The 14,326-nt window shown below is 41.3% G+C and overlaps 1 protein-coding gene across 1 annotated transcript in view; it reads left to right on the plus strand.

Annotated features, from left to right (window-relative positions):
* The first annotated feature begins 846 nt into the window (after positions 1 to 846).
* The window catches only part of LOC106921599 (ephrin-A5b-like), an 86,619-nt gene continuing 73,139 nt past the window's right edge, over positions 847 to 14,326 (plus strand). The window contains exon 1 of the mRNA XM_014993383.2: positions 847 to 1,464. Within this exon, the coding sequence (XP_014848869.1) occupies positions 1,340 to 1,464 (125 nt within the window). The 5' untranslated portion in view covers positions 847 to 1,339. The remainder of the gene's footprint in view (positions 1,465 to 14,326) is intronic.

Consider the following 14,326-nt stretch of genomic DNA (forward strand, 5'->3'; position numbering starts at 1 on the left):
GTTTATTTGTGTTTAATTATCTGCATTGGCTGTTGCAAGCTTATCACGGTAATCATGGTACATCTAATCAATGATCTATTTATTTGTTTAATTTTATTCCCTTTGGCCCTCCATAGAATCAACCACTGGGACAAAAGAGGGAACATAAAAATAACCAGACACAGACACACAATGTTATTCAATGTAGCTTCTGATTTGAGCTAATGTAACAACAAAGTTAGCATTTTAATGATTTTATAAGATATGTAATAAATTCACTGTCTATTAAAAATGTATTTATTTAATGATACATAAAGCATTTAGTGCTGCTACATGTATTTTAATGAATTCATAATATATTGAATAATTACCTGACAGACATCTACTTATTTAATGATACATTTAATGGACATATTTATATAATTTTGTCCCTTCTGACCTTCCATATGTTCCTTTAATGTTTGTCCAGATTTCAGCAGGAAAACTGCTGTTATATATGCTTTACATATTTGTTGATATATGCAATAAATTCTATCAAATATTTACATATTTTTTGAAAGTTTAATTTATTTAATTTTGTCTTTTCTGACCTTTCATAGTTTCCTTCAATTTTTGTCCTGATGTCAGCAGGAAACTTGCTGATATATTTGTTTTAAAGATTTGATGATATATGTATTTAATGATACTAATTTAATGCATCTGTTTATATAATTTTGTCCTTTCTGACCTTCCATATACCCCTTCGACATTTTTCCAGATTTCTGCAGAAAGCTGCTGCTGTAGAGGAATCAGATGGACGGATTTGTTCTCAGTTGCAGTGGAAAATGAGGCTGAAGACCCAACAGGAGAACATTTCTTCCAGCGTGCGGCGGCTGGTGCGGTAGGAGGGAGTCTGGGGGAGAGAGAGGGAGCGAGGGAGCGAGGAGGGGGTTGGTCCGGGAGAGAGCATGGCAGCGGCAGCCACAGCGCTGCTGACTTGGTTCTCCTTCACTTAGACCCGAAAGCACTGCGTCCTGTGCGCTCCTGGCGCAGACCCCGTGCGTCATTCTGTTGTTTTCTTTCCGCCTCGCTTCACTCTTTTTGCGTCAAGAAGCCGGGACCAGGAGCGGCTGAGAGTTCAGCCCGGATCCGGAGAAAGCCGACCCTCCTCGGCCGCCCTGAAGCCTCCGGACCGGAGCAGCGGCGCTCCATGTGCGCCTCGTCGGTCCGACAGCTGAACTCGGAGTTACGCCGAACGGAACCGACTCGAGATCCGCTGATTTAACAGAAAGCAAGCAGATACACGCAGAGGGAGGCTAAGTTAACGCTCCGCAGCAGAACCAGAACCAGAACCAGAACCGGACCTCAGCCCAGCGCAGACATGCCGCAGGTGGAAATGATCCTGTTCCTCATCCTCATTATTGGGATGTGCGTGTTCGGCCAGGACCCGGCGTCCAAGGTGGTGTCGGACCGCTACGCTGTCTTCTGGAACCGGACCAACCCAAAGTAAGTGTCCCGAACCGAACCGGGAGTCCCCGGCGCGGCGCTCAACTTTCACTAAAGGGCCATTTCACCGCGTTTTAAGGGACTCTGCAGGAACTTTGATCCGCTCCAGTTCGGGATCTGGATCCGTTTGACCGACCGAACCGGGACCGGATCATTCTGCACTGATTACAGATTCTGAAAAACACATTTTACATTTTATGGAACCTTTATTTTAGTTGTGAAAACACTAAAAATTTAGCATTTTCAGCGCTGCTCATGCATTGATTTTCAAACCTGGACTGAATTGTTTCCATTTTTCTTAAAGCTCTTTTAAAAAACTGATTTATTTTTTTATTTCCAAGGAGAAATCACCAAAAAATGACACAATTTAATGGTTTAGATTGAGAATAGCTGAAGAAATCAACATACTCACTGGTCAAACACATAAAGTGTAATTCAGTACTTTTAGTACCTAATTAGAGACAAACTCTTTACAACACATGCAGAAATTGAGGAAAGTTTCGTTTTTATTGCATTAAAACCACTTTGGATTGAAGCAATTGTCAAAATTGGACCAATTTATTCTGCACTCAAGTCAGGTTCTATAAAATCCAGTTTACGATCCGTGAAAAAGTGTTTCCAATGCTTTCAGACGCGAAGCATTAAACTCATTTCTGCAGAGACGCACCGATCAGATTTCCAGCAGGACCGATTTTTACACGACTTTAACTCAGAAAACAAAGAAATGAGCTGAAGTTTCTCTGATTGAGGCAGGAATCAGATGGAAAAGGAAGAATGCAAAACATTTAGTATAATTTTTTAATCAAACATGACTTCAGTAGGTTGTTGTGTTTATATACAGAAAATGATGATATCTTTTAATTTAATTTAATTTACTGACTGTTTTTAATCTCCGTCTGATTGGCTCATCTCCACTTTGCAGTAAATTTATCCAAATTTCATCGATAATGTTGCATAAATACAGAAAGAAACAAAACTTCAAGGTTTTTCAGATTCTTACCGATAAAATAAAACTTTTCCAGATCAGAAACTCTTTAGGAAACATTTGTAGGCGTCTTAGAATCATTTAGATTTTCAATTTGGACCCTAAAACGCGTAAAAATATCATAAACTAAAACCTGTAATATGACTCAACCATTAAAGTTTTAAGATTTAACCTCAATATGAAGTTTAATAAAGCAAAATAATTATTGAAATCCAACATTTTGTGGATTTTATTTTGTTATCTCTAATTTGTGTGAAACAATTCAAAGCAGGTTTGACTGAATATCAGCTGGTTCTAGATTTTAATTCATATATATTTACCTTTTTTGTCATAAAATAAACACTTAAAACGGAGCATAAATGGTTTTTAATATGGAATAAATAAGTCCAGGTTCGGCCAGTTTAAGTGTTTATATTCAGTTCAGATCATGTTGGACCCAATCTGAGGCGGTTCTGCTGCAAAATGTTCATATTATTTTCATTTTACTCCTAAAATAAACGTTTCACGTCATAAATGTGTTTTTTATTGAATCTGTAATCAGTCTGACCAGTCTGAGTGTTTCCCTGGAAAGCAGAGCGTTGTCCAGTGACCTGCTTGTGTTGATGGCCGGAGCCTCGATCCGCCGTCAGGATGTGGCCTTCGTGGATCTGAGCTTCCACAGCCGTGGGTTTTTCCATGCTGCAGTTTTTAAAGCTGCTGTTTGGAGGCTTTATGAGTCTGATTATCAGTTGCTTCAAAGTTTCTGCTTTGCTTTGAGACTTTTATGTGTTTGTTGACTGAAAGGCTTAAGACTGCGCTGGAGTGACATTTCTGGTGCTGTGAGCTGCAGGCCGCCTCCCCTCATGAGTCAGTGCCACATGTTTGGCGTTTCACCAAAAACACAGTGACTGTGGGAGCAAGTGTGTGTGTGTGTGTGTGTGTGTGTGTGCGTGTGTGTGTGTGTGTGTTTCTGCAGACGTTTGGGGTTAAATCAGCATTTTTTTTCCTCCAGGATAACAAACGTGTTTGTTGGCCCTCAATAAAAAGCTGTTTGTGTTTCTGTTGCCGCTTTTTCATTACAAATGTGTGTAAAACTTTTTCGACATTTCGCTAATGTGGAAAAAAAACAACATTTTGATGTTTTTCCATTAAAGAAGAGACACAGTGTGAATGTTCCCGCGATGTCATAAAAAAAGGTGCCATCATCCTCCCATCACTTCCTGTCATCGGCTTTGTCGTTTCTGGCAGTGGTAACATCTGGTTGTTGATCATGACTCATGATGTGAAAAATGTTTCCATTGCAGAAATAAACCAATTTCTATTAAGCCAAGAAAAACATATTACTAATGTCAAAAACTTTTGATCAAAAACATATTTGGTGTAACATCAAGCTAAGTTTTTTTTTTTTTTTGCGCAATTTTAAGATAAATGGAAACTCCAAGGCCACTTGCTAATCCGGGTGATAAAGTGAAAATTAGAAAACTGAAAATTATGACCAGCATCATTTTGTCCTCGTCTGTGTTTCTGTGTTTAAAAAAAGAAAAGTCATGGAAATCATTTTTGTCTGTTTTGCCGTTTCCTGGCCGTCGCCTTCCTACAGTTTTCTTCGATTCTCATCTCCCTTCGGTGCTCAGTCTGGACTTTCTCCCATTCCCTCTGGTAGAATTTCAACCAGACCAACAGGAACAGAAGGACAAGTTGTGAATGATGATGTTGATTTTCGGCACTGTTTTAGGATTGCATTTTGCCGGTACTTTTAGCAGCGGTGGTGGAGGAAGTGAAGGAAGCCGTTCAGTCCATGTCGGCCACTTTCACAGCCATCTTGTTCGACTCGGCACTTCTGGGTTTGCAGGGGAGGATGGTTGTTTACAGCACAGGAAATTTCTGGTGCATTGAACTGGTGCATTGCACATGTTGCGGCCAAAAATCCAGGAAAAAATTGTGTCTTGATGGCCGAGAGATCAGATCCTTAGATGAACGAAATGGCATAAAACAAGAGGCTTGTTTTTATCAGGCTTAATAAATTCTGTTCTTAGCTCAGGTAAAATTTAGCCACAACTGTTTAATTTAGCATAAACATTAAAATAAATTTGATATTAACGATACAAACTAATGTTTACTTTAAACCCAGTAAAGGCTGTTTTCAGCTTTAAATGTAGCCGTTTAAATCAATGTTGACTTTTCCCTTAACGTAACTGACATAACATGTAATGTTTGTTTTAGCACTTACTGTGCTCCGTATTACTGTTTTCAGCAATAAAACCAGCCGACCAAACGTGCTGGAACTCCGCTGGGGTTGCTAGGTAACGGGCTGAACTCCGCTGGGGTTGCTAGGTAACGGGCTGAATTCCGCTGGGGTTGCTAGGTAACGGGCTGAACTCCGCTGTGGTTGCTAGGTAACAGTGGCTGCTGATTTGTGACATTGCATTCAAGAGGTTTTTGAAACGACTCATTTTCCAGAAATTAATAAACACCTGGGTGTTTTTTTTTTTGTTGAGTCGTTTTTAGAAGCACAAAAACGTGAATTTTATTTCTTCTTTAAAATCCATTAAAGTGGCAGTAAAAATAACTGAAGAACCGGTCCAGAGGAATCAAAGCGTCACTATAACTCTGTAAAGTATTTATTCTGGCCTATCACATCGTTTTATTTTCGTCCATTTATTGTGATGGAGGTGAACTGTTAAATTTACCATGAGACTGACTTCAGGTCCTTCGTTTCTCTACTTTTTCCTGGCGTTGAATCTCTTCCCAGCGTCCAAGTCTTGTTTCTGGGTTGCCATGCGCTGCCGTCCAAACCCCCTCGCCCCCCTCGGGCCCTGTGGGAGCTCCGCATGCCGGGGTCACACACTCGGCTGTAACCAGGCGCGGCGCGGGTTAAGCGGCGCAGAGGGGGCCGTTGTCAGGGTCAGAAACGGGGCGTCCGCGGGGCCCCGGCGCGGCGCCCCGCCTGGGCTTTGTCCCCTCAGAATGGAGGGCGAATAAATGAGTAACTCCAAATGACTTTTTCCCTTTTCTCATTCATGACTTTGAAGCTGTATGATGTAAACGAGGGCCATGCTAGAGGCACGGAGGGCCCCTCTGACCTGCGCTGCGGTGCCCGCTGCTTAATGCAGCTTCAGTCGGTGTAGCAACCTGCTGCTTCCCCCCAAACCCCAAACTCTTCTTCTCCTGATTCTTGTTTTCCTTCTTCTCTGTGGCGGAGGAGAACCGGCAGTCCACACTCAGCCATTCATGAAATCCCCCAACAGGAACTCTGGAATTGAAATGGGAACTGAGTCGTGAAAAATGGAAATGCGTTGACATTTTCATGCCTTCCTCGCCCCTCCCCACCCTATTGTTTTAAAGAAGCTGAAAGGATTCCTTCTGTAATTTAGATAAACATGAGCTCTCGTTTGTAAAGCTTTGATCACAGAGAGAAAACGTTCCCGCGCTGATGGGAAGGATCTGAAGCTGAAATCTTCAGCATTTCAGTTTCTGGTCAGAGTTACTTCATTCAGGGTGTTTTCACTTTGTAGATTTATTTTGACTGGGGGCCAAAATTGCAAAATTTGTTACATTTTCACTCTGCACTGTGTCAAACCAACCAAACCTGTTCCCCTCCTGGCCTGTGGGGGCGCTGCACCAAGAACTACTGAAGGAAACGACACAAAATCCTCTGAAAAAGACACTGAGCGCAACTTTCACCTTCATGAAATATAAACAAAACTGAAGTTAGATTGCAGGATTTCTCTTTTGTGTTTGGTAAAAATCCATGAGCCATTTCTACTGGTAGCGCTAAGCTAACACGTTTGTTTTGGTTGTATTTACACAGAATGCTCTGGACTGTAGTCCACTTCCTGCTTTTGGAGCTGTCTCTGGTCCGCTTGGCGTTCAAGCTGAACCAGAGTTCACTTTTTTGGACTTTCTAAAGTTCGATTAAAGCAGAATAAACAGATCTGATGTAAACTAGAGGCATGTTTTTATCGTATCGTGTTTTTATCGTATCGTTTATCATTTATTGTGATAATTTTATTTATCAAATCCTCCCAGAACAAGCAGTTCTGGGAGGAACTGTTGGTATTTTTAGTTTTTTCTCTTTTTTTTCTCATGATGAAATGCAGTTCCTGTGAGCAGATTGAACACAAATCACTTTTTATGCGACTGGTGTCCCAAAGAATCGTATTACAAATGGATTTATTTCCAAAGCAGCGTTTGTGTTGGTGCATGCAGTCACATTCACAGTCACATAAAAAAGAAGTAATAAATAATTCCTATCATCACTTTTATCACTATAACAGTAAAACTTTCAGTCCAAACCCTCAAACACGAGTGTTGAGTTTCTGCTGAGCATAAACTTAGAAATAGTTGGAAAATCAGTTTCATCTGAGTCCATTTTGTTGTTTAAATAAACTTTAATCTTTAGTTAAGCAGCTTTTTGTTTTTAAATTCAAACTTCAATGTTTCTTTGATGTTAAGTTAAATCCTCCTCTTGTTCTTCACGTCTCTAAAAACGTATCATTGCTAAAGATTAGTGGTTTAAAAGATGTTTTATAACCAAACTGGTTACAGTTCATGGATACCAGCAAACTAACAACCACAATATTTACATATAAAATCAGATAACGATGGGAACCAGAGATCGCTGTGGCTCAACTTTCTGCTGTTTGCTTTAGTTTTCCACATCACTGAGTCGACGGGCTGCATGTTCATCTGGATTTAAAATATAAGATCATAAGAACCAGATTCCTTTTTTACTTGGACAGAAGTTGGAGAATAAAACTGATTCTGATTATTGGTGCACCGACCGATCTTTTAAAAGCCCAACTTACCGATTCCGATTTTGGCCGAAACCATGTTTTTGTCTGAAATGTTGCTCCATATATCAAGAAAGTTACTGAATTGGCAGCAATGGGGCGACTTATTAACTGTAAATGTGCAGACATGAGCTGGTCGGCCGGTTTGTCAAACTTTTCTCACGGGAGAAAAGAAAAGCACAGTGGATGATTATTAGATGTTTGCCGAGGTTGATAACATCAATCGATAAGATCAGCTTCACATGTAGAAATATCACCGATCTCCTGAAATTAAGGAAATCGGCAGCGATAAATCGGTGCAGCCGTAACTCTGATGTTAGTTACTGTTGGTGTTTATAATCCGTCTGGTTTTGATACATCCAGTTGGTTTCTATAAATCCATCGAGTTCTCATAAGTCCTGTTGGTGTTTAAGGATCTTATTGTTGTTTAATAAAGTCAGAAGTTTATTTTCTGCACTTTTAGAAAGAAGTTTGACTGAATCCTGTTTTCTCTGAATTCATCTCTGACTCCTCTGCCTGGTATCTGGATTAAGTTTGACTGCATGTGTTCAGTTTCTATAAAGTCTTGGTGAAGTTTGCTTTGCCCTGGAATGAATTGGATGGACCAGAATAAACACCGACTGCAGTGAAGTCGGGATCAGGACCGAGCTTCGTGGAGCGTGTTGCCTTTAATCTGTAGATTATTACTAACAGTCGTGGGACAAATTACAAATCCCACTCTCAATGGGCTCAACTGGAAAGTGGCACCAGAAGGAAATTACCCCCAGAAATCCAACCAGGAAAAACACAAAGTGCAGCTTTTTCCAGGCGGAAAGTGAAATGAGGCCCATATGTTCGCCGTCAGCCGCCTTGGAACCCAAACGGTGGAGTAAAGTGTAAGAGTCGGGTATTTACTGCTGCTCTGACAGGCAGCCATTAGTGAATTCCCCGCTCAGCGGCTCTTTAGCTGCTTCATTAGAGCCCACCCGGGTCCATATGGTCCGCTCGCAGCCGCTGCCTGTTGCCCAAGGTGTTTATTTGTTGCTGATAGGCGGATCAGCGGAGAATCGGAGTCGGAGTTCCTTCCCTAATCTCGCTGGCTGTTTGTGTCTCCGAAGCCATGGAAACTGATACCAGCTCCGTCATGAAAGAGGCTCGCTGGGTGGGACGGCGACCCGGACAGCTGGGGGGAGAGAGAGCGCAGCGTCACCCCAGGGGTCTCCTTTAATCCCTGATAATTCCCAACCAGAGCTGCAGCAGCAGATGCAACATATTCCTCCTCAAGACAATTAAGGAATCTGCTCAGGTTGCCGTTTGCTTTACGTTCTGTCAATCGATCTAAGAAATAATCTGATTAATCACTGCGGCTAACTTTGTTAGCTTGAAATATAGTTTTACACGCAGTTCTTCTTTCTGCCAAGCAGTTAAAATGGAAATGATCTGATTTAGTTGCAGCAGAAAACAGCAACTAAAGGAAAATGACTCCTATTCATACAGTAAAATTATACTCAATAAGAGCAAAAAGTATTTGATAAAAAGTCAAATCAAGTCCTGAGAAACTGGTCAAATTATTTAATATTTAAAAATTACGTCATCAGACGGAACTAAATATAAAGTTACGTGGAAATTTTGGTATTTGAATGACCAAAATGACAATAATTCACATAAGTACCGTATTTTCTGCACTATAAGGCGCAGCTTCAATGAACGGCCTATTTCAAAACTTTTTGCATAGAATAGACGCTACAGTTTGGGACAACTGCTTTCTGGGTAGACCAACTGCAGCAGTCCTTCTTTCCCCTCCAGCTTTAAATGTATAGGGGCTGGTCCCTTGGTAACCCCAGCCGAAGCCCAGGATGAATGTCTAAAGCCACTTTGTTGACATAAAGAATGTCAACAAAACAGTCCGACTCCGGTCGGCGAGGAGAGCCTTCCTGGGTCGGGGCGAGGCCGGACGATGGTCACCCTGCTCCGTTCACCCACAGCATGTTGGTGGAGAACCTGGTGATAGATGACCTGCAGACACCTGATTATCAGGTCGGTAGGTAGATAGGTCAGTCAAACTTTATTAACAAACCAGCATTCTGACAACTATCCCAGCATGCACCGCGCACTTCTTCTTCTACGGGCGAAAATGAAGTCGGCGGCTGCTTACCGTAGTTACTTGACCTGTTGTGGCTCAATATTGGTCCATATATAAGGACTGGATTATAAGGCGCACTGTCGGCTTTTGAGGAAATTGAAGGTTTTTAGGTGCGCCTTGTAGTGCGGAAAACTAAATCAGGATAAATTACATTTTTCCAAATCAGTTTCTTTCAGTAAAAAACTGATGAAACTTGAACAGAAACTGCAGGTGTGTGTGTGTGTCTGGTTAAAACATGTTTGCTTTTCATTCAGTGGGTAGAAAATCCTGAAGTTTTACTCAAGCAAGTGTAGAAATACTTCATAGTAAAAATACTCCTAAAAGTTCATCTTACCAAAAAAAGTTACTCATGTAAATGTATCTGGTTACAACTCAGCTCTGCATACAGGAAACAACGAACTTGTTAAGTACAGATTTATTTAACGCGTATCGTAGATGTAAACAGTGTCGTTCTGCTGCAGTTCGCCACAGCAAATGTGGGAAAAACCATGGAAGAATAACTGAAAATCACTCGTTTTCCTCTTTCTCTCGCTCTCTGCACGCAATCGTTGCCATAGCAACTGACAACAAGTTACTTTTATGCACAAATCTATTTTTCTTTAAATATAAAATGAAGTAATCTGATGAATTTAACAGTCACATAATTTAAACAGAATCTAAACCGTTTGAACAGAAAAATCGTTTGTGAATCGGATCGCGACTAAAAATCAGAATCACTAAAATATTCGTATCTGAGCTGAAAAGTCCTTTGAGATGACTCAGATTTTCCCACGTTGACCTCTGCTCCTCCGCTCTCTTTTTAATCTCCACTTTGAGGCTGGACGCCGTGTTTTTTTCGCGCCGGGTTGTGATAGTTTCCCAGCGGCATTGTGAGCAGCCCCATTTGCATTGTTCCCACTGTTTACCCTCGCTTTCCCCTCTCAGCCTTTTCCCGGCTCCCCGCCGCTCGGTTCCGCTCGGATTAAGAAACGGACACAAAAAAGTGAGAAAAAAACAGCCAACCACGTCCAAATATTGACTGGGACTCGGGACGGCGAGGTTTCTCCCAACGCCGGAGCGGCTGAAAGCGGCCATTGTTCGCCGTGGAGTCAGCGGCGCCTCCCTCCTCCTGCCACAGGAGAAATATCTTTTAATATTTTAACATAAAACCACAAACTTTAATATTTGGCCCCTATTTCATGAGTCCAACACAAAGATTCCATTTATTTTAAAAAAGGAAAATCTGAAAAGTGAGGCAGGCATTTGCATTTAGCTCCCTTTTCCTCTGGAACCCAGAACCGTATTTAAAGGATGTGGAACTGGAACCAGTTTATATTTATATTGATCATCACTGGTGAACACAACTATCTACAAAGTTAGCAGCGCTAACCCTAAATCACTAATGATGAGCTTTAGCTGCGCTACCAACATGGTATGTAGCAGAAGCTATTGCTAATCTGATATATTAACATGGTATTTAGCTTCTGCTAAAGCTAAAGCGATTCACTAACATGGTATTTACTGGAAGCTAAGGCTAAAGCGCTTTACCAACATGGTGATTAGCAGAACCTGAGACTGAAATGTTATACCAATGTGTTATTTAGCTAAAGCTAAGGCTAAAGCGCTACACCAACACAGTATTTAGCAGAAGCTAATGTACCAAATCATTATGATATTTCGCAGAAGCTGTAGTACTAAATTCAACCATCGTGTGTCAATGACACCATGTGGTGCATCGTGGTATGTCGCCCCCTACAGGGTTAAATGTATCCATTCATCTCAGTTGATTAGCTGAATGGAGCTAAATTAGGTCAATCCTGGATAAAACCAGAATATGGAAAAGAGTTGAGACCCATTTGGAGTTTTGTCTTCTAAACACACAGAAGGAGTTGAATTGAACGGTTCAGATCGATCCATCCTCATATTGTTGAATGGTCTAGTCCAAGTCAGGCTGAGAATGTGTGGAAAGACTCGTAACAGATGCAAATTGTGGTTCTGAGCTGTAAATGGACGACCCAGTTTTTCTAGATTGGGAGAATTTTCCACTCCTTTGTGTTTGTTGACATGAAACCCAGAGAAAACACAATGCCGTCTGCGGCTGCGATGAGAAAACCGTAGGAAGCTGCTGTGTGTGAGGGGAGGCTGTAACCCGAGGCGCCCGGGCCCAGGAGTCTGAAGGTGGGGTCACACTCCGCGTTTCCACCCGCAGGAAGCGTCAATCTCCAGAGGCATCAAAGGGAGCGCAGTGAATGTGATTTCCTGCCGCCGAGCGCTTCACAAACCGCCAATAAACAGAGGCAGAGCGCCGCCTTATCTCCCGTTTCATTACAGAAGCCCGCAGCATTATGCCTCCTTCGCCACACTTCATGTTGTCAGGTTGCCGATCAGTTTTACCCGACATAATCCACTCAGAGACTCGACTTTCTGGTCAGGTAAGCTGTGAATTTCACACTCGGCTTTCAGCAGCGGAGGGGAGGCGTCGTCATGAGGCGACACCCGACACCCCCCGTCCCCGCAGAGGTTAGCCGCCTGCGACCTCCCCGCCCCCCGACCTCCACACCCTTCATGCTCTGACTAATAAGGCAAAAGGCCCGAGGCTGCCAGCGAGTGATTGACAGAAACGACTGACTGCTAATAAGAACGGCAGCTTTTATTGCTGCAGTTTGCGGCGCGGCAGCGGCTCTGTGGACACGTTAACAACCAAAACAACTTCTTACTGTTTAATTTTATTGGGTTTATAACTGGCTTTACACAAAAAAACATGCTGTATTTGCCAAAAATGAAATAAAAAGAATCATTACTCACAGAAATGACAAATTAAGTCGGTTTATTTCCCAGTGACTGTGTGACAAAAGACAAAACAACCTAATAAAGCTTTTTAAAAGTGGTTTAATATGACTTTAAGGGGGAACACTTTGGTCTAAATTTGGTCTTAAATTGGATTTTTATTAAACGTAAAACACAGAAGAATGTTGCAAATAATTAGATATCTAAGAAATGACTTGGAGGTTATTTATTTATATAAAAACATTCATTCTTCTTAATGAAAACATATTGTCATTTTTAGTTCAAAGTATTTCAGCAAATAAATGTAATTACCTACCAAACGTTAGCGTTAAATAGCAAAACTCAGCACACTGGCTTGTGAGTGCTAACACTGCTAACATTAAGGAAAAGATTATAAAATACTAAAGTTAATAACTTTAATATGTAGTTTATTTTTATGTTTGTGGTAAATAAACATTAGTTAGCCTGTAACATTTCAAACTGATAACAGCATTTACAGCCGAATGCTAACGCTGCTAACGCTGCTAACGCTGCTAATGCTAAAATAAACGAAAGGTAGTATAGTTGATGTTAAAGTAAACATTACATAATGTTTATTAGCCGTATTAAAATAGTTACATTTAGATTTTAGAACAGCATTTCCTAGCACATGAGTGCTAACAATGCTAATGCTAACAGTTAACACTAATTTATCTATCTTTATTCTTTTTTTAATGCTAATGGTGAAATAAACATTAGCTAGTTCAGTTAACATTCAGGCCTGACAACAGCATTTACTAGCTTATGAATGCTAACGAAGCTAATGTTAAAATAAACAGCCATTCTGTCAGGCTTTCTACAAGAGCCTGACAGTTTCCTGCAGTTTCCCACTGCAGGAAACTAACGAGTTCAATTAACTACCTAGTAAACTCTCCATGCTAACCAACAGAAGGTGAAAATATCAGTTCTGAAATTTACAGAGGCCCGTTTTAATATAACAACCATCCAGAATAAAAAGCACATTCCTCGTAATAAGAGCTAATTTGTGGGTTATAACTGAATTTATTGGATTGAAAGTTATCAGAGACTTGGAGTCTCTTCACTGGTATTTTTAATTTGTTTTTATAATGAATTATGAATTATAATATTAAATCTCGGATTTCATTTAGCCGTATATTATCCTCTGAAGACTTTATATTTCCCCGGTTCCATTTGCTGTGGTTTGGATCCATTTGGACTCAGGATATCTGAGACATTATGATGCCTGATCAAACTAAATCAACCCTTAAGTGAACTCCCACTGATAGATGTTGCTTATTAAGGCAATAAATCAATGGTTTCCTACTCTAGACTATAAGAAATGCATATAAAATTACTTCAAATCTTTGATGTTGAATTCACAGTTGGTCAGTAGAAAAGCCTCCAAATTTGGTCAAACTTCTAAAACCGCTGCTTACAAGAATGTTTGTTGAACTAATTTATCAAAGTTTCCAAGGACGCGTTTGAGTTCAGTTTCTGGAATCTCCAAAGAAGATGCGGCAGAGAGCTGGGAGTGTGAACTGAGGAAACAATGCCTCGATGCGACCCATTGTGTCCAGATGTGAAACAGTTTGGCTTCTTCAGGTCTAATCTCTGCCAGTCTCACCCCGCTGCACACAGCTTCACTTTTTCCTGCCGTTTTAATCTTAGTGGGGGCTTCTTTGTGTGTGTGTGTGTACTCTGTTAAATGCGAGTGGTGAAATGGCATCCCCTGTGTCTTTGTAGGCACCGGTGAGGGTATTAGCAAAGAGGCTCTAAGGGGCTTAAGAGGTCAGTCTTCCCTTTGTGTGGAGACACAAAACACTTCCTGTGGGACCCTTCACCCCTCTCTGTTCCTCACTCAGAAAGCCAAGCCCTGCCTGACCATTCACATTAATCAGCCTTAGCGCCTAATGACTGCAGGAAAGCCTCTGAAAAGTGCTTCCAAAAAGGTCCTAAAGAGCCACTAAGCTGCTAACAGACTGGCCACAGCTGATGCTGTTTGCAGGGCATCACTAAGCATCAAAGATAGGCGGCTGGGGGCTCATCCATCCCAACAGCTCCTCTTTAATCCCCACTAAATCTAATCTAAAACTTGAGCTGAGACTCTTTCAATCTCCTTGATGCATGAAGGTGTTGTTACAGGTAACCGAGCCACAAGGAGACTTTCAATGCATCAAGAAGGTTTCGTTATAGATCATTTACCAATAAGGACGACTT

This window comes from Poecilia mexicana, unplaced genomic scaffold (assembly GCF_051168715.1).
Source record: "Poecilia mexicana isolate PSO_F unplaced genomic scaffold, ASM5116871v1 scaffold_12, whole genome shotgun sequence".
Taxonomy (NCBI): Eukaryota; Metazoa; Chordata; class Actinopteri; order Cyprinodontiformes; family Poeciliidae; genus Poecilia; species Poecilia mexicana.